Raw genomic sequence first — 20,772 nt, forward strand, 5'->3', positions numbered from 1 at the left:
TACATGATTGTTATTTCCTTTTTTAATTAAATGTTTGGGAAAATTCACTGTTCAATCCATCTGGGTCTAGATATTTCCTAATGAGAATGTTTTTAATTATATTTGTTGATTCTGTGAACATTTTAAATTCATTTTGGACAGTTAATATATAGTTTAACTCTTGTAAATTTTCAAATATTAAAAACCATGCTAACTTTGCCTTTACTAACAGAAGTATGCTAGCCAGCTTGTAGAGAGAAGGCTCCTTTGGGCGACAGTCGGTGGCTTCTGCTGCCCTGGTTGCTGTGGGGCAGCAGCTGATCATGCTTTACTTTCATCGTAGAAGTGTGGTAAACAGCTCTCCTCGTGGCCAAAGTTTGGGAGAGAGTTGTTGAGATCCCACCGCCCTTTTCAAGAGTGGCCCAGAGATCTCTCACATGCCCCACTTAAAGCTTCTACCCCCTCTGATGCCTGCTAGCAATTAAGCCCCACGACTTGAGATTTCAGAGGCTATGAAGATTCAAATTTTGCCACAAATAAGAGTAAAGTCATGCTTGCCCATTGTCCTCTTAACATTTGGGATTACATTTTAATGCATTTCATTGGGATATTTATGTGATGATAATCCACATAGATTTGCCCTAGATGATGGATTTACCTGTGTGACTCAGGGCTTCTACTTAAAAGTAGCTAAGCCTTCATATCTGCATCTTAGGAGAATCTGTAGACAAAATATATATACTGAGATTTTAGCAGTTCTTGGCATAATGCTTACATCTATCAAATGCAATGCTTAACACTATAGTTGTCTTCACTAGATTTAGAGAGACCATAAGAGCCATATGACTGTAGAGATCCTAATCTACACTAAAGCAAGGATGCAGCAGAAAGACTTCTGACTAGCCAAAATGCATACATGTGTGTGCACCCATGTATTATGTGTGTATACATATATATATATATATGTGTGTGTGTGTTTGTATGTATACATGAATTGTATATGTATGTGTCTATGCATGTGTCTACATATATTATGTATTTATGCGTGTGTATACATGTATTATATATTTTTGTATATGCATGTGTATACATACGTGTACATGTCTACTGACGCTCATTTATTTGTAGGAAAGTACTGTAATCTGTCTTTGTAAGTTGTTTATTTTGTTTTAAAGATAGTGCTAGCAGGGTTATCTAGTTTGTTCATCTGAAGCAGACTAGAAGCAATAAAATTCCCCAGTGTCCATACTTTAGCCAAACAACAGAAAAATGATTTCATTCAGTGTACATGTTTGAATAGGGAGTTCTCATAACCTCTGTTTTTCTTACTGAAATTGGGGGACAGGATAAAAAAATGAAAGTGACTGCTTGATATAAAGGGAAATCTGTCTGTGACAGAGAAGCACATTTCGTTTCCTTTTCAATTAATGATAAACTGTAAAAATCAAACAACTTCAGTTTGTTTCCCAGCCTGTGAGCTGGAGTGCAGGGTTCTTCCTTTATACACTGCAGTAACCATGAAACCTTCTAGAGGAATTCTGAACTGAAACCAAGCCTTAATGGGGAAAATGAGATAACTATCTATGATAGAACCTATAAGAGCTAATGTGCACTTTTGATATTTATTAAAATGCAACCACTAAGCCTCATTGAATTGAGATTTCACTGGTAATTGTCAGTAGTGGATCTGAGATACAGCCAGTGAGAACAGAAGAGAAAGGGGACACAGGGAATTACAGAGGTGACATGGTTGCCCTCTTCCTGCTTAGAGGGAGAAGCAAAAGCTTCCAGTAGATCCCATGAACTAGCAGGTTCTTCTGTGTGGTGCCATGGATTTTCCATTAGCCTAGAACACATCCCAGCACACACAAGACTCCTGCTTTGGCTTTTGGGTAGCAGACTTTAACTCTGTGTCTGTCCATGAGCACAGAAGTTCATGCCTGAGTTAAGATGGGAGAGGCTGACATTTTACAAGTTATATGTTAATGATACTTAATGCACAGATGTACAACAACCATAACTCATGGTATTATTTTTGCATCCCTTGCCCCATAGTTTCAGAGAGAAGCTTTTAGTCATTCTGTTGGCACCATCACCCATCCATCCCCCAAAAAGAAAAAGACACAAAACTAAACCTCCGTATACAAAGGAAGCCAGTCAGGTGATGTTCTGCTGAACTGCAACTCAGAGAACCATGTAGCCTTCAGTCACCTAACAGCCGCAGCAAGATCGCATCCATTTTGATTGTATGCTGTACTGTGAATCACCAGCTAGAGCTACTTCTTCACGATTCCCCACTTCCTGAAAGGGAGAGATTCGTAATATAATTTAATGCCAAAGAATTTAGAGTGGGGAGAAGGAATATGCTTATAATACCTTTGTTATTTACCCTCACGAGTGATAGAATTATATGAGATTTTATCTGAGGTGATTTTGAAAAATCAGAAACCTAAGGGACTGGGACTATAGATGAATGGTTGAGTCCCCAGCATGCCCAAGGCCCAGGGCTCAGTCATAAACACTGCAAATAGAAGTGAGTCCAAGGAAGTTATTTGCTGGGTCATTACTGCTCTCCACTCCACTGAGAGAGAAAGTTTGTAAAATTAGGTGAAACACTGATCTTCAGCAGACAGGATAAATGTCTAAAGAACACTAAAAGATGCCTGTAGGAGGAGGGCCTGCTTGTTCCTCCCGGCCACCCAGTTAACTTAGCCCTGAAATAACCACACAGAAACCATATTCATTAAATCACTGCTTGGCCCATTAGCTCTAGCATCTTATTGGCTAACTCTTACATCTTAATTTAACCTATTTCTAGTAATCTGTACATCACCATGTGGTAGTATACTGGGTAAAATTTTTAGTGTCTGTCTCCTGCAGCTCCATGGCAGCTTCCTGACTCTTCCTCCCAGAATTTAGTTGTCTTCCCAGCTTACCTGTGTTCTGCCCTATCAATAGGCCAAGGCAGTTTTTTTATTCATTAATGAAAGCAACACGCAGAAGGACCTCCTACACCAGATGCCTCAGAGCACAGAGGATACTGGACAGTAGACTCCAGTAGCAAACAGTGCTCACTGGATACATAACAGTAAGAGGCCGTGGTTCAACTTTGTAAACTCCTCAGCAGTCTGTTTTATCACAAAGATGTATATGACGTATAAAAGTCCACAGGTTTGGAAACACATTTTCTAGACATAACACTGACATCTAGTTTGTCTCAGTATAAAATGTATATGTAGTTGTGTCCTCTGCAATGAACAACCTCCAAACCACAGTGCCTTACAATAACTGCAGCATATTATCCTGACTCGAGAAAACTTTTGCTGCAGATTAATTCTTGTGGAGCCCAATGCTTCTCAGTCCTAAGCTCAGGCTAAAAAAGAGTGGAAGGAGTGAGAGTGTGAGCAAAGAGTTCAAGATCATAGGGGCCTCATCCACTGAGACAGTTTACTTGAGCTAATTGGAGCTCACCAACTCCAACTGGACTGGGAGTGAACGAGTATGGGAACTACCAAGCCCTTCTGAAGGGGGTTGACAAGCTGGGGCAGACTGAGGGGTCACTGATAGTGACACTGGGATATGTCTCTACTGCAGATACCAGCTTCATGGGATCCTATTCTCTTTGGATGTAAATCTTGCTCAACCTAGATGTAGTAAGGAGGGTCTTGGACTTTCCACAGGACAGAGTGCATGGCGCTCCCTTGGGGTTGGAGAGGTGGGAGGAGGGTATGTGGAGGGAGAGGGAGGGGACTGGAAGGAGGGGAGGGAGTGGGAATTTGGATTGGTATTTTTTTAAGTAATAATGAAAAAGAAAGAAAGGAAAAGAAAAAGCACCGGAGTAAGACAGCCTCCCTATCTCAACTGAAAGATAGGACAAAGGCACTCTTAGATGGATACCTCTTCCAACTTCTATACAGTCCACCATTCCACTGAAAATGAATCACATAGCCAAGACCACCAGTGGAGCAGGGACATCCATTCCTCCAGTTAGCAGCCAGCAAGTTTCACTAAGCTGTATAGGGAAGGGAGAAATGGATCAGAAAGGATGACAGTATCTACTTATCTCTCCAAACCTTTGTGTCTCAAATATGTAAAGTTACATTAAAGTGGCTGCAACTTAATGCATCCTCCACCAATGTTTGAATTGCCAGCACTGTTGAATAGTTCCTTTTAGTGTTACTTATTTCTAGGATCCAGGTAGGCTTCAAGTCCTTACGTACCATTAAAACCCATCACTTCTCCATTCTTACACAAACCTTTGTAAAGCTTTCAACCATCTCAGTTGCCCGCCCTCAAATGTATGCCTTTCCCCTTTTATATTCATGTTTTTAAAATGTCACAGTTATAGTCACACTTACTTCCTATTTAACTATGTTAAAACCTTAAAACCTTTTCAGGAACTTATTAGACAACTATGAGATTATTTTTCTCTATTTTTCCTGTGATTATTAATGTGGTAAAATTTGCTAAAAGGCTTAGAAAAATTAAAGAATAAAAATAAAATGTACTTTATAATTATAAAATATGTAAATTATAATATTTAAATTATGTTATAAAAATAATTATAAAAATTATTCTGTATTCAAACCTATGTGTTAATGTAAAAACATACAAGCACATTCATAATATACATACTTAAACATAGATAATTCTAACTTTTAATAATTTAAATGTCTAGTGTTTGGGGACTGCATTTTCTATTAACTGTATGATATTAAGCATACATTTTTGCTGATCATTAAAGAGACAAGAACTAAGCATTTAACATATTTTAATATATATGTAATGCAAAATACAGAGTTTCAAATCTCAAAAATAAAACCAGCCTTTTTTCTGGTTTGAGTTTGGAGCACCCTGAAGTTACCTGTGTGTTTCTCTGTATCTCTTCCTTTCCCATCCAAGGTAACTACTGAAGGATTGCTGTGTTGTCTAAAAGCAAGGAAAATTTTGGTTAAAAAAAAAATATGTAAACAGATGGGCCTTATCTAGGTCCCCATATATGTTTTTAAGGTCCAACTTAAAGCAGGTAAGGAGCAGCTGACAGTCCATCACCGCAGGGCTCTGCTATCTATGTTTCTTGAGCATTTAAAGGAGGCTTACAGGCATTATACTCCCCATAAACCCTCAGAGGTTGTCTTGGCAGAAGGAGGTCTATGGTACCTATGGCCTTTATAGGACAGTCAGCATCAGATATTATGGTTAAAAAGGTTGCAGAATTTGATTAAGGAGGCAGAGAAAATGTTTCATAAGAGAGAGAGAGAGAGAGAGAGAGAGAGAGAGGGAGGCAGAAGAAAGAGGACTGGAGGGATCACAGACAAAAGAGAAATTTGATAGAATTTTGGCCGCAGTGGTAGGAGAGAAAGGGAAGATAGGAACTAGACAGATAGGAAACCTGGGCAACAGAAGACCAAAAATGAAGATGGACAGGCACCCCTTGGACAAAGAACGATGTGCTTATTGCAAAGAAAAAGGATATTGGGCAAGAGAATGCCCAAAGAAGAAAGGAAGGGACTCTAAGGTACTGGTCCTAGAAGAAGATGATTAGAGGGGACGGGGCTCGCACTCCCTCCCCTGCGCCTAGGGTAACCCTGACTATGGAGGGGACCCCTATGGATTTTCTAGTGGACATAGGGGCTGAGCACTCTGTGCTGTAACAACCATTGGGAAAGCTAAAAAAATAAAAAGACTATAGTAATTGGAGCAACTGGACAGAAACAATATCTGTGGACCACCTCACGAACTGTAGATTTGGGGAGAGGACAAGTGACTCATTCCTTCCTGGTTATCCCTGAGTGTCCTATCTTTATTAGAAAGAGACTTGCTAACAAAGCTGAAGGCCCAGATCCGGCTTACTCAAACCAGGCTGGAGATGATTAAAGCCTTTGTTGACTGAACCAGTGACCTCCGCTCCCCCTGCTGTCCTCCATCCCGCAACCCTGCTGCCTGAGACTGACGACACCTCGTCTACTCATCAATGCGTTGAGAAACTGGCACCAGAAATGATTCGAAGGATCAGCCTTGGCCTGAAAGTCCGAGCTGGTGTACGGATGGCAGCTGTTTCGTGATCGAAGGTAAGCGGAAGGCAGGGACAGCAATGGTGGATGGGAAGCAAATGGCTTGGGCATAGCCTCCCTGAAGGACGTTGGCACAAAAAGCTGGACTTGCAGCTTTGATACCAGCTCTACGAGTGGCAGAGGGAGAAGTCTCAGCATCTACACTGACAGCAGGTATGCTTTTGCTACTGCCCATATTCATGGAGCAATATACAGACTGTTAACATCTGCAAAAAAAAAAGGACATATACTTGTCCAAGACACCAAAAAGCTTGGGATGCTATGGCTGAAGGAAATCAGATGACAGACTCTCTGTCTTGGCAGAAGAAGTAGTCAAAACTGCAAGGCCTGTGCTATGATTAATGCAGGACACTCCATATATGCTCCTGGGAAGAGGCTCAGGGGCGATTGGCCTGGAGCCTACTGGAAAGTATATTTTACAGAAATTAAGCCAGTCAGATATGGCAACAAGTACTTATTAGTTTTTATAGATACCTTTTCAGGCTGGATAGAAGTTTTTCCTACCAGGACTGAGACAGCCAATACGGTGGCTAAGAAGATCAAAGAAGAAATCTTCCCAAGGTTTGGGATACCCAAGGTAATTGGGTCTGATAATGGACCTGCATTTGTTGCCCAGGTAAGTCAGGGGCTGGCCGCCCAATTGGGGATTGATTGGAAATTACATTATGCTTACCAACCCCAGAGTCAGGACAGGTAGAAAGGACAAATAGAATTCTAAAAGAGACCTGCGGAAATGACTGGACAGCCCTCCTTCCCTTTTGCCCTGTTCCAGGTTTGGAATACCCCAGGGCGATTTAAACTCATCCCTTATGAGATCCTATGTAAAGAACCACCACTGCTCACTGAGTCGGATAAAATGTATAATCCTGATGTTATTCTTTCTAGACCTTTATTTTCCCTGTCTAAAGGCCCTTAAAATGGAGAGACACCAGATCTGAAAACCACTGAAAGAAGTACGCATCTCTGCCTGGATCCACGCCTCCCACAGGAAGCGAGCTCCTAAACTACCCAAACTACAGTATCCGAGGCTTTTGACAACGCTACCAGTCAAAAGGCTTGGGTTTCGAGGACTGGTCTCTTACTGAGGTTATATAATGAGACTCTAAGGGCCCTAAGACTCCTGACACCTGGTACTTGGTTCCTGGTTTAAATAGATGATGGGTTTGTAGTACAGATTTGATGCTTTGCATGTCAATGTTAATTTTTGATGATACCAAAGATTACTGTGTGTTTGCACAACTGGTATGAATTTGATAGAGAACCCATTTCTCTGACACTAGCAGTAATCCTGGGCCTTAGAGAAGCTGCCGATGTTGGGGCAGGTACTGCTGCCCTAATATAGGCCCCTCAGTACTTCAATGTATTAAGATTTGAGGGCTTTAGAACAATCTGGTTCCAAACTCGAAGAGTCATTGACTTCCCTCTCAAAATGGTCTTACAGAAGGGGATTAGATTTGTTATTCTTAAAGGATGGAGGATTATGCGAATAGATCTCCCTGGATGACTATTTTGATATCCTCCCTTATGGGACCACTCCTAATTTTGCTTCTGCTACTGATGTTAACTTTATTAGAAAAAGAACAAGTGCTGTTCAGATTTTGATGTTATACCCCCAATACAGTGCTTTAAGGTCAAGAAGATACTGAAATCTAGTTCTATGATTAGAACTAGACACTAAAAAAAAAAAAAAAATGAGGGAATGAAGGACCCCAACTTCATTGGGGTCACAGTTAAAACTGTGGTTTTAACTTTAACCACAGTTATAACGCTCTGCAAAGGTTTTCAGATAGCAAGCTTCATTAAAGGCCGGGATGCTGAGCAAAGACACCTGAGCAAAGACAGCCTTATCTGGCTGCGAGACAGGATGGATTGGTCATAGGAACAAAGAAAGAGAAGATTGCGAGGCCTGAGTCACGTAGAAAGCGAGGCTCGTCACAAGTCAGGGGCTGTGCAAATCGCCAGCCAAGCTAGGAAGGCAGGAAGAGATAAGAAAAACAGGTAGCACAACCCCCTCCAGGTGGGTCTGGACAACCCCCTCCTTGGTATTTAGATGAAAGGTCAAGAATGTGCCACTCAGCTTAGCCTTATTTAAACTGACCAATGAAATGAGTCCCCATAACCACGTTTTTTTTTTTGCTTCTGTACCCGCGCTTTTGCTCTCCTATAAGAACCCCTCACCCCCAACCTGGGGGCGCGCAAATCTTCCTAGAGACCTTGCCGCCCCAGGTACCTGTGTATTCAAATAAACCTCTTGCAGTTTGCATCTGTAAGTGTGGCTTCGTCGGGTTTGTGGGTTCGGGGCCTCTCTCGCTAGGAAGACATCCTTCGGGGGTCTTTCACTACCATCCCCAAGTCTGTGGACTGTTCTTAGCTTCTTTCTCTGTTTTCTGGGTATTTTTACCTGTCTGTATCTTTGAACAGTGTATTGCTGAGTTCTGCTTAGCTTTGAAGTTTTTAAGAATCATTTTATACCATGTGCGTTGTTTAAACTGGTAGAATGAATTATACAAAATTAGCAATTTTGTATTTTCTGGTGTTTTAACAGAAAACATGTGCGTGAATCTATGTGTGTTTCCAATTTGTGGTGGGAATACTTTTTGGAGTTAAAGTTACTGGATTAAAAGATAAGAATATTTTAAAGGTTTGTTTGTTTTCGTTAAAAGCAGTGTTCATCAGGAAATGTATCCTCGGATATTTTAATAAGACATTTATTTGGATTTTTCTGGCAGATAATTCTAAATCATGACTAGTGTTGTGCTTTAATTGCCTATAAAAATTAGAGAAATTTAATAAGTCCAAACCCAATTCCTTGCTATTTTTGGCTACCCTACTCTGTCCTGTTCTTGCTACGTGTTACATTGGTCACTGTTCCATTTATTTGTCAATCTAGAACCCAACGAGATTGTCTTTTTCCTCCCCACCTCCACTCCAGCCACCCTGTACTCACACTTCCCCAGGTAAGGATGTCCTGCCTGTCGTGACTCCACTGATCCTTTGGATGTATCCTGCTCTTCCTTTCAGACCTGTGTGAGCTGGACCACTGCACAGTCCCCTGACTGGTCTCCTTCCAGTCTTCAGAATCTTGTTTTTCTAGTGGGTCCTTATTCAAAGCCCAGGCTTGACTTGAAAATTCAACCCAGCGACATTTAATAACAGGCCACTGTCCACATGGTAAAAACCACACTTCTCACTTGTTAGGAACAAAGCCTGGAGCAATTTACTCAACCTCTTCAGTTTGATTTCTTCATGATTAATCTTTTCTACCTCCGACTCCAGAGTTTTGTGTTTTAGATTTGAGCCAGCCTACACTGATATGTTCCTTTTGTTTTTCTTGTTTGTGTTACTCTTTCATCCTAGCCTTCCCCTCCTCTTGTATATCCCATTGAGATGTTACTTAGGCTCCATAAGAACTCTAGCTCCAGAGTTTTCTATCAATGTAAGTTATCATAAGTAACATGGAGAGTCAAGTGTTGTTGCCACTCTCAAACCATTTTGAATGGCAATGCTTGCAGAACTATATTTGTGCATATAATTCTGAACAGAAAAATGAGACCACAAACTATCTTAAATATTTCCATTATAATAAATCAGGACCGTGTGCGATAGATAAAAGTGTGTGTGTGTGTGTGTGTGTGTGTGTGTGTGTGTGTTTCTGTATACATTTATTTGTATACAAAGACAGAAATAGAGTGATAGTTGGAGAGGAAGGCGTGTAAATATTTAATCTTGGTATTCATTAAGACTTCTAAAAGCTTTTTTGGAGCCAAGGTATATGAATAATTTGGGACTGTGTTAGATCATAGTTTCTCTTTTAAATTGTTATTTGTTCTCTTTAATTTCATATAATGTGTTTTAATTATATTTACTCCCTCCCAAACTCCTCCCAGACCCACCCCCCTTCCAGTCTAATTTGCGTTGCCATTGTTGTGATGAATAATGCTGCTCATCAGGCACATTCTTCTCCATGAGGTGTCATCTGAACTGACTGAGCTCCCCGCTCCTGCTCCTGCACCCACTTCTCCAGTGCTGGCTGCTGAGTGGGAAGGGCCTTGTCCTTTATCAGATAGCACAGTCAGACTTGGGTGGGAAAGAGGTCTTTGAGCCATAAAATGAAAATGTTGAGCTACCTAATTGTTAAGTGGGTATGGAGATATCCTAGAAGGACCTTTCCAGCCTTTGTATTTTAAGATGTTTTGTTAATGAGGCAAAAAGATCCAGGAAAGGGCAGTGCTTGTTTGTGCTCTGTTTTGCAGTCCTCACTAGGGTCAGGTGACAGTTTTTGTCCCCTTCCCCTGAACTGGCAGTAGGTGTCAAGCAGGAAGTTACACTGCTATGCGTGTGTCCTCCCCCCCCCCCCACCCTCTTCTGTGGCCAGGCCTCTACTTGTTATTCTGTGAGGTGATGAGTGCGAGATTAGATGCTTTTTGAGGTTCTCCGCAGCTTAAATATAAGTTGATATTTGCTATGCTTGAAGTGCCCAAAACATTTGTACACCCTGTTGCTATGGGCGTGTTTCAAAGTGGAAAAGTCAGCGCGGCGAACTTTTCACATGTTTTTCTTCAGGAAATTCTGTGGCTAGCACAAGTAAGCCTGTCAGTTTATGCAAACAGATTTATGGGATTGAGAATACCTAGTCCCATCATTTACTTCAGTTTACCTCTCATGATTGGTATGTCTGAAGTCATTTAAAGTGGTTCCTTATAATGATATAAACTGAAGTATTTTAGGGGATTACACCGTTGACATCAATTTAAAATAAGGCCTGTAGCATTAGGCTCCAGTAATCAGTATAGACTTCCTTTATTAAGGAGGATATTCAGAAGTCTTCCTGAAGAAAAAGCTTATTTTCATTTTCAGAAGACAAACTAATCTTTGATACACGATATTTGAGGAAAGAGTTGAGAGTTGCTTCTGGCAAACATAATCGTTACTGCTTAAGCAAGTATTTCTCTGCTAATAATTAGATTTTCTTTCATTTTGATAGGTAGTCATAAATATTAACCACCAGCAGTGTACGAATAATTTATATTCAAATTATCAGATATCACTATGTGAACACATAAAATAATTTACATTTACTTAGGACATTTTCTCTGAAAGTGCCCCCACATGCTTCTTTACACTCTTGGTTGTGAACTGTATATAGGATTCTGCCACCTGAAATAGGACAGCTACCAAATAATAAGGATAAAGAACACAGCTTCACAACAGACTGGGGAAAGGAGAAAATGTGGTCTCTTTTACTTTGTTTCTGTGTGTGCTTGTACTAATAGGATTGGAGGATCCATGTTGACCAAATGCACCAGCACAAAAGTGGAATTGAATCAGCTCTAAAGGAAACCAAGGTATGTGAATCACTTCAGACAAATCAACATGATTTACTCATCTAGATCTATTGTGATAGAGTTTGAAAGGAGAGCAGATACAATCCTCATCTCTCAGGAGGTGATTAATTATATATACCGCATTACATCTTCACAGCCCTAGTGCTTACACCAAATAAATCAAGCTACTTATGTAAAAACTATTTATGGTCAGTCATGGTAGTACACTCCTGTAATCCATTTGTTTTATATATAATATATATATATATTATATATATAGCACATGCTGCACATATATATCTAATAGATGTTTTAGACACATACCTGTCTTTCTCCTGATTCCCAATATTGCATGCACCCTAGACCGACAATGGCTAGGACTTGTAGCTCTCCCAGGCTTGTTGCCATGGCAGAAGTGGGATCTTTAGAGAATGCCACAAAGACACAAGCTCGAGTGCAGAGCTGTGGATCCCAGGCTAGACTGGTTCAGATCTGGGACTCTACTTCTAGCTGTAATATTCCCATCCGCTTTGATAAAGCCATATTATACCTTGGCTACTTTGGTTTTGACGTTTATATGCAACTTTTTATAATGACATAAGTGTCAGGAGTTCTGGTGTCCATGAGGACAAGAGGTGACTGAGCTGCCAGGCTCGTCTTTTCTGGAGACAGGGTCCCGGGGCAGCTCCCTTGCTTCAGCGTCCAGGGTGCTTGGATTACAGAACTGAACCATCATATCTGGCTTCTTAAAAGAATAACACTGGTGTGACTGAAGTGTTTGTAATCATAAACATTGTTTGCTGCTGAAGCTTCCAACTGTAGTCTTCTGCACACATGATTGATCATTTGTGGAGTGGGTTGAAGAATATTTAAATTGTTTTCACCAGTTTTGTAAAACGTATTTGTTCCTTCATCTACTAAAATCCCATGGAATTTCTAGGGATTTTTGGATAAGCTCCATAATGAAATTAGTCGGACTCTCGAAAAGATTGGTAGCCGAGAAAAGTACATCAACAATCAACTTGAGCACTTGGTTCAAGAATATCGTGGGGCCCAGGCCCAGCTGAGTGAGGTAACTTAAAAATGCTTTTCAAGGATTTATTCAAAATCATGACCCTAATCCCTAAAACAATGTATTTTGTTTATAAATTGTGAAACGGGAAAGAGGGAGAGCTTGAGGTGGATATGATCTAAATACATTGTAAACAAGTGTGAAGGGATCAAAGAATATATAAGGCTTAAAATTTTTCATCAACAGAAGCATATGCATTCTGCCCACTTGAAGCTAAGGGGGTGAGGGAGGGTGGGAGAACTCTCTGTTTCATATGTGATAGAAATGATTATTCCCCGAGGAGTCTCTAACACACTTCTTCATTTTATTTAGATGAATATAGGTTTGCTGCTGGTGATCATGACTTAGAACTAAGAGAAAGAGAGTCAGGATGCTGTGTTTCATTTCAAACTCTGTTGCTAATTCACTGTGAAAGCAAGAGAAAGAATAGTATGCATTGCATGTGTCAGAGGGAAGGAACAGCCCTTGCACAATGGCATTCAGCTACATACTAAGGAACATGAAAACAAGATGAATTCGGAGACAATTTTATTTATTTGTTTGTTTTTTTTGGTTTTTCAAAACAGGGTTTTTCTGTATAACTTTGGAGACTGTCCTGGAACTTACTCTGTAGCTGAGATTGGCCTTGAACTCCCAGAGATCCGCCTGTCTCTGCCCCCCAAGTGCTGGGATTAAAGCTATGCACCACCACCGCCCAGCAAGAGACAAACAATTTAATTAATCAAATGAAACCCATTTTTCATTCTTTCAACATTTTAGAATTTTATTCCAAAAATAAAATCCCGAACCCCTAGTTTCTGCAAACAGCTGTGGAAATCCCATAGCTTTCTTTGGGAATGTATAAGGAAAACCCCGTATGTCCTGATGCTAAACTAGTCTAGTAAGGATACATGCAAATAGGTGTTCAGCAGGGTGGGGACTGGAAGAAGACAATGAAGGTAAAAAATGATCAGATTGCATTGTATGTACACTTATGAAATTGTCAGTGAATGATCATATTAAAGAATTACTGTAGAAAAATAATGAAAACAAGTTTGAGATAACTCATGTCTTCAGAAGTTCCCAAAGACCAAGTCAAAAATAATTTACACTTTTTATTATATTCCCTTTGAATCTATTATTCTCATATATACATGAATTCATGAGCATTTTTACTTTAAAAATGCCCTCTGGTTAAAGCCACTGTGTATCTAACACTAATATGGAATAATTGATTGCTAGATTAGTTCCTGAGAACATATTCTAGTTGGCTGCACTGTCATCCACTTTATTAATCCTTATTAATTGCTGAACTTCATACTCTACTTTGATTGATTTTTTTTCTTTCTAGAACTAATTTTCTCTTGCATAGCACACAAATTAGATTGACCGAGAGTCACCCTCTCAGAGTGTTTAGGAAGGGTAGAGGACAGTTTTTACTGTCAACTGTGCCCATGCGAGTTGCATGGAACGGCTGCAGTAGTTCGTCATTTTATAGTGCTTCACTTAAATGCATGGCGTCTATTAATAAGGACATGAAATAGCCACAGTTAAATGTCACTTTCATAAATGTGTTCATAAATAAGGGGGTGCCATAAAATGCTGTGCAGAAACCACACACACACACACACACACACACACACACACACACACGTCATATTTAAGTAATCTACTCCTTCTCGGGATTTGTTGCTAAACACGGTGTTCTCCTCCTCAGGCAAGAGAGCGCTACCAGCAGGGAAACGGTGGAGTAACGGAGAGGACCCGCCTCCTGTCTGAGGTACACACCAGCAGGATGCACTGCTTACCTGTCAGCTGGGCCCCAGGCAGGCCGAGCCCTCCCCTGACTGAATGCTGCTGATTTCAGTGAACTCCTCTCCCAATGCCCAGCCATCAGCTTTAGGAGCTCACTAACGAGTGAACCAATTATCCTTCTCTTGTTCTTTTAAGGCGTCTAAAGTTGCTGAATTAAATTAATCATTAAACTTGCTCTTATTATTAGTGCATTGATAACCTTCCTAATCTTTATTTAACATAGTAATTAATAATAAAAGAGTGGGTGAAGCACGTGGGAGGAGTCTGTAGCCAGTGTTAATGTGACTCTTAGATGGATAGCATATTGTCTGCGGCTGTTGTTAGTAGTGTGTGGTCCAGAGGATAGCTCTGTCTACACCTGAGGTGACTTAAACCGCTTCATTCAGGGACTTCTACAATATTTGCAGTGTGACTGCTTTCTTCCTTGGTCTTACCAGAGAAAAGGGAGCTGATAGATATTCTCATTTTACACGGGGGATGATGGGGGTCAAAAGTAAAGACAACGTTGTCAGGAGCCAGAGTGAGACTGAGATCTGAGACTGTCTATAATTACAAGGCAGCATGATTTTCATAAGTTCTGGTGTAGAAATTAAGTTTCTCTTATGAGAAGTATTTCCAAAATATTAATTTCAAAATATACCATTAGAAATATTTAGAGTCTAGTCCTGTTGTGTCTCTAAGCAAATAAAACATTCCTCGGAAAGAAAGTGCTCACTAATGGGGTAAATGAACACTTGAAGGGCGTCCAGGGCCACTTAGTCCTCTGGAGTCGGTAGTTGTCCCCAGTTGTGATGTTTCAGGTGCCTGGAAGAAATTAATTTGCTTTGCCTGGATGAGCACTTTATTCCCTGGGAAGGCACTACTCACCGGCACGATGGAATAAAGCCGACTAGGTTACAGTAATTACAGCCTAGCCCTAGATTATATAAAAACAACTTCTCATATTTTAGAGATTATATAAAGATTATATATGTATTATATAGAGAGATTATACTGCTGACATAGAATTTTGCCCGCAGAGTCTGCAATGGTGTAATCTTGATACCAAGAGCAGATTAATCTGAAATCTTTATGATAGTGCTCATGTCTCTTAGAGTTCAGAGTTCCTGGTTTAGAGAAAGCAATAGAGCATTTTTGTATCTCACCATAGGATATAAGCGTTTTCTTACTGGTCTAGACAAGCAAAAGTGACATGGTCTCCAGATAAATATACTGTTAAGCGAGATCCCTAGAAAGCCAAGGTTCCGGTAACATTGTATTTACTAGTAACCACTTTTTGAAGAGTAGCATGGTAAATGCTAGTGATAATTGCACAGTTTGAGGGCTTCGTACTGCAAACAACTTGATTTTCATTCTATAATATCGCAGCATGAGGAAGCTAATGTGAAAGTAATTTGCTGGTGTTTTATAAGCCGTTCTTTAAAAATGAAAAGCTTTGTGTATCTGCATACATTGTCTTTTATTGAATAGTCTTAATGTTTTGTTTCCTTAGATCTAAATTGATTTTCCTCAATACGGCGTTCAAAAAATTTCAAGGTTCATTAAAACTTAGCATTCACAGGAGTTGGTTTTTTTTTTTTCAATAAAAGGTTACAGAAGAATTAGAAAAGGTAAAGCAAGAAATGGAAGAGAAGGGCAGCAGCATGACAGACGGCAGTGAGTACACAAGTTTCCTTCCGGGCTGGACTCAGGAAGCGCTTTCCGGGAGGCCTTTGCAAAGTAGTGCCAGTTGGCTGACATCTCTGTGTGAGAGCAGTGCGGCTCCGCTTCTGTGCTTGCCACTCCGCCTGCATTCTCGGTTCTGTCTCAGACCCCAGGATGGGAGGAGAGAGAAACTCCTGAAATATGTTCTCTGACCCCCATGCATCCGTACAATCATGTGTGCACATGCGCACCTGCACGCATGCACACACATATCTAAAATAGTCTATTTTTACTTGTTTTGAGAGAGATGTGTGGCACAAAAGTGATGTCTGATCCTCAAAATACTAAGTTCATTTTCAGTCAACTGAGGAAAAATATTTTCACTCTAATTTAGATTTTATTGATTCAAGCTAATGATATTCAAAGATAGAGTGGGAAATATTTAAGTATTGCTTTCTTCTAACAGAGTTATAAAATATATTATTTTGTTTTCATCATTTTATGCACAAAAAGACCTTAAGATTATCCCAAATGACACCAGGATAGTGATGGGATGACCCTAGAGGTTCCCCCCTCCTTCTAGGAAGTCTGGACAGAGCAGGACTCAAATAGAGAAGAATCAATCTCTCCGTAATTATCCTCCATTACAGACTGTTTAGTTTGACCCAGGCCAGTGACCATCACCCCAGACTTTTATGTCAGAAAGTTTGTCTAGGGTCCTGATGCTCTGCAGGCAGCTGGGAGTCAAGCAAGATGTGGGGATTTTCTGGCCGTGTTTTCAACTGGCTCATTGTTTATATCTCAGCTGTATCTTTCTTCCCCCTCTGACTATTCTGTTCCCTGTTCCTGTAGAAAAACGATGTTGAACACCTCCTTAAATACCCACTTAGCACTTCTTTTCCTAGAAAAGTTAGAAAATTCAGCCTCAGTACATCAAATATTGAACCAGTTCCCATTCTAAAAGCCTCAGGTGTTTAAAATACCAGTGCAAAGCTGTGTGAATGTCAGCGAGTCACTGGCTGCGTTTTTAACCCTATTTCTGGCTTAAGACAAAGTGGGGAAAATGTCAGGCAATTCTCTAACAAACTGATACTCCAAGTGAACATTTTTATTCTGTGCTGTTTTTATTCTCCAGCTCCTTTGGTGAAGATTAAGCAGAGCCTAACCAAACTGAAGCAAGAGACTGTTCAGATGGACATTAGGATCGGTGTTGTGGAACACACGCTGCTTCAGTCCAAGCTGAAGGAGAAGAGCAATATGACTCGAGACATGCATGCGGCTGCTACCCCAGAGTCAGCGATAGGCTTTTATTAAAACATGTGGGCGTTCATGCTTCTGATTATTTGTTTTTTATATGAAATGATTTTTTTAATGTTGCATGGATTTCCAATTTATACCTCTCAAGCATGTTCAGTGGGTATTTTTGCACAGGTATTGTATCATGGTGATTATGATGGCTAAAGCCTTTACAATTAATATAGTATTTAAAATAAAGTACTTAAAAATTCTCCGGTTCAGAGTCGCTTTCACTGTCATTGCCAGTGTCCTACTCCTACTTGGTAGCTCACTGTCTTGGTATTCCTTGCGTGTATGACTGTGTGTCATATGTATGCTGCTGCTGTCATGTCCTGGACTGCCGACACAGGCCTGGCACCTCTGGTGACCTCCAGAGCTGGTCTCCTTCTACAGTGACCACTACTTACCTATTAGAGAAGCTGAGACTAGGTGGTGAAATTCTTCACAGGGAGCCAAACTTCCCTTGCCGCAGCGCTGCAGTTTCATTATCACCTTCTTAACTTAAAAATAAACAAAGCCAAAAAAAACCAGTGTCCATATTGACATGTACAACCTATTACTTTTCTTTGATTAAGTAATAGTTCCACCATATTTTACTGAGCTTCTGGGATAAAGGAAAGGATGAGTGTGCCTATGTCTACATCCTGCCGTTTTGTGTAGAGTCAGCTATGCTAAGCAGTGTTCTGTGGAACCCACTATAATGAGCTTCGTGATCAGCATCTGGTATTGACACTATCTTTTTAGGAAACTTTCTCAGCAATTTTCTAGACTAGAACTTATAAATCGGCCAATAAGCAATATTGAAGAGCAGCTTTCAGGGGCTGGGGGCGGGCCGTAGCTCAGTTAACAAGAGTTCTCATCTGTGAGGGACAGAGCCCTGGGTTTGATCCTTAGCACTATATAAACCAGTCGGTGACTCACACCTACAATGTAGCACTCAAGAGGGTTCAAACTCATAGACCTGCAAGTTCAAACTCATAGACCTGCAAGATGACTCAGCAGGTAAAGGCACTGCTGCCAAGCCTGCTAACTGGAGTTTTATTTCCAGCTTCCAGAAGTTGTCCTCTAACCTCCACATGAACACCATGGTCCACATTTCTGCACACATGGATGCACAGAAAGGAAGGAAGGAAGGGAGGGAGGGAGGGAGAGAGGGAGGGAGGGAGGGAGGGAGGGAGGGAGGGAGGAAGGAAGAGAGGGAAGGAAGAGAGGAAGGAAGGAAGGAAGGAAGGAAGGAAGGAAGGAAGGAAGGAAGGAAGGAAGGAAGGAAGGAAGGAAGGAAGAAAAGAAGGAAGGAAAACTTTTTTAAAAAAAAGTTCAAGCTCATCTCTTTTGTGGTTTTGGGGGTTTTTTGTTTGTTTGTTTGTTTTTTGAGACAGAGTTTCTCTGTAGCTTTGGAGCATGTACTGGAACTAATTCTTGTAGACCAAGCTGGTCTCGAACTCACAGAAATCCTCCTGACTCTGCCTCCCAAGTGCTGTGATTAACGGCGCGTGCTACCACCTCCTGGCTAAGGTCATCTTAGACTACCTAGTGGGTTTGGGGCCAGCCAGGTATGCATGAGATCCTTTCTCTAAAGGAAAAACTAAAGAGCAGTCTTTAACCTGGGGGGGAAAAACAGATGAGAGGATCACAAAGCAAGAAATAGCCTCATTTTTAAGAAGCAAAAGCACTGGTAGTAATTTTGATTTAAAAATGGTTTAGAACAACATATTAAAATATCATTTTTAATTCTAATACCTTTCTCCCATAAATTTGTATCTTAACACTTAACTTTCTAGACAGATATCCCAACACATACATACATACATACATACACATACACACACACACACACACACACACACACACCAGCACACCTTTTGTGTTCACTAAAACTCTCTAAGTTTGGATAAGAGAAAATTAATGTCTATCATTAACTACCACCCAAGAGGATGGCAATCAATACGATGGCAAATAAGAGAGTTTGTTTAATTTGTAAAGAGGACTAATGCACAGTGGGAAGACAGGCATTATGAAACTCTAGAATCCTCCAGCCCTGTGCTCAGTGGAGGAGCCTAGTGGGAAGATAGGCACTATGAAAATCTAGAATCTTCCAGTCTTGTGCTCAGTGGAGGCGCCTAGTGGGAAGGCAGGCACTATGAAGATCTAGAATCCTCTAGCCCTGTGCTCAGTGGAGGAACCAAGTGGAAAACGGGAAGCACAGCAGTTAGCTCTGGGAAGTTCCTTGCCTACATTCTGTCTTAGCTGTGGGTGCCAGAGGTCAACATTAGGTATCTGGGTATCTACCTCATGGGTCTCCACCTTCATTTTGAGACAAAATCTCTCACTGAACCTGGATGTCACCAATAGCCTGACTAACCAATGAGCCCCAGGGATCTTTCAATCTCCTCTGTTTCTCAGAGCTGGGTTTATAGACACATTGGGCCACACCAGACTTTGTATTGGGTGCTAGGGATGTTCATGCTGGCACAAGCAGTTTGCCCGCAGAGCCATCTCCCCAACCCCTGTTTCCAGCTCATGTACTCTGCAAGGGTCTGGAGGCAGTGACTGACCAACTACAGGGATGTATAATAGCTAGATGTCAGACCTTGATAACTAAATTTTCTTCTTAGAAAAAAAATTTAAAAATAAAACTAGTCCTTTTAGAAAACTGATTCCCAAACAGGGAAGGAAAGCATTTATATGCCAAGAATATCTGTCTCTGCCGTAAAGAAAGTACTCGAAGAATGATGGGGAAATGTCCAATGGACAGCCAAATTCAGAGGAAGCTTCAGCATCATAGTGATGAATTAGAACTTCAGAATAACCACCGGCCATACAGATAAAAATAGACGAGGGGTAAATGAGGAGATGGGAATGCACTCCTTACAATAGAACGGCTGATGTGTGAAATGAATGCTGGGTGTAGAAAAATACCAGCTGGCAGCTACCACGGTAGCTAATTGGGGTGAGAATCATCTATGAGTTCTGAATCTACTAGGTGGAAGTTTGACAAGAAATGGAGTGACCGCATGGTTTCAAGGTAGGAAAGATAAGACGCAAAGAAAGCCTGTCAGTTTTTCACTAGAAAATCTGCTGCCCACCACTTACATTAGGTTGATCAAAGTGAGCATCACAAGCCATGGTCAAATACCATTTTCCACCTGGAGAGAGCGTTCATTTGTGTGGGTTCTACTGGGGATGCATAGCCTGAATCTCCTAACGGAAAGTCGGACAATGTCAGATAATGGAGAGACTTGTACAAAATGCCCTGTACACTTCTAAGATGGTTAGGTGATGAGGTGATGAGAGGTAATGACCAAGGAACTGTTCCTGGCTAAAGGCATGACCACAACGGAATGTAACAGTAGTTCTGGATTGGACCCTGGACCAGGAAGAATATAGGGACTGTAGCTACAAAGTATATTTTGACATAACAGAAAAAAGTTCAGTAAGGTCTGTAGATTAAATAACTGTATCTCAGTTTCTTGAGTTGGATTATTTGAACTGTGGCTTTTGAAAAGAATTTATGCATAATAATACACCATGATTTAGGTATAAAGGGTCGTGGAAGCAACATAAACGGTTTAGGGAATGAAAGGTTGTT

At 40.8% G+C, this 20,772-nt stretch overlaps 1 protein-coding gene and 1 long non-coding RNA gene across 3 annotated transcripts in view; one reads left to right on the forward strand and one right to left on the reverse strand.

Annotated features, from left to right (window-relative positions):
* Ift57 (intraflagellar transport 57) overlaps window positions 1-17,394 on the forward strand; it is a 59,963-nt gene extending 42,569 nt beyond the window's left edge. Inside the window, exons 7-11 of one of the 2 annotated variants that reach the window (XM_048454309.3) lie at window positions 11,327-11,398; window positions 12,318-12,449; window positions 14,146-14,208; window positions 15,833-15,899; window positions 17,023-17,394. In XM_048454309.3, the coding sequence (XP_048310266.1) occupies window positions 11,327-11,398; window positions 12,318-12,449; window positions 14,146-14,208; window positions 15,833-15,899; window positions 17,023-17,201 (513 nt within the window). In that variant the 3' untranslated portion in view covers window positions 17,202-17,394. The remainder of the gene's footprint in view (window positions 1-11,326; window positions 11,399-12,317; window positions 12,450-14,145; window positions 14,209-15,832; window positions 15,900-17,022) is intronic. The other variant, XM_048454310.3, reaches the window with a different exon arrangement.
* LOC125413120 (uncharacterized) lies at window positions 1,123-9,200 on the reverse strand. The gene is made up of 3 exons (XR_007235840.3): window positions 9,001-9,200; window positions 3,877-3,991; window positions 1,123-2,280 (listed from the first exon to the last, which is right to left on the reverse strand). It is a non-coding gene; the product is annotated as an uncharacterized LOC125413120 (long non-coding RNA).
* Window positions 17,395-20,772: the final 3,378 nt, after the last annotated feature.

The sequence above is a fragment of the Myodes glareolus genome, chromosome 2, assembly GCF_982192425.1.
Source record: "Myodes glareolus chromosome 2, mMyoGla1.1, whole genome shotgun sequence".
In the NCBI taxonomy this organism is placed as follows: Eukaryota; Metazoa; Chordata; class Mammalia; order Rodentia; family Cricetidae; genus Myodes; species Myodes glareolus.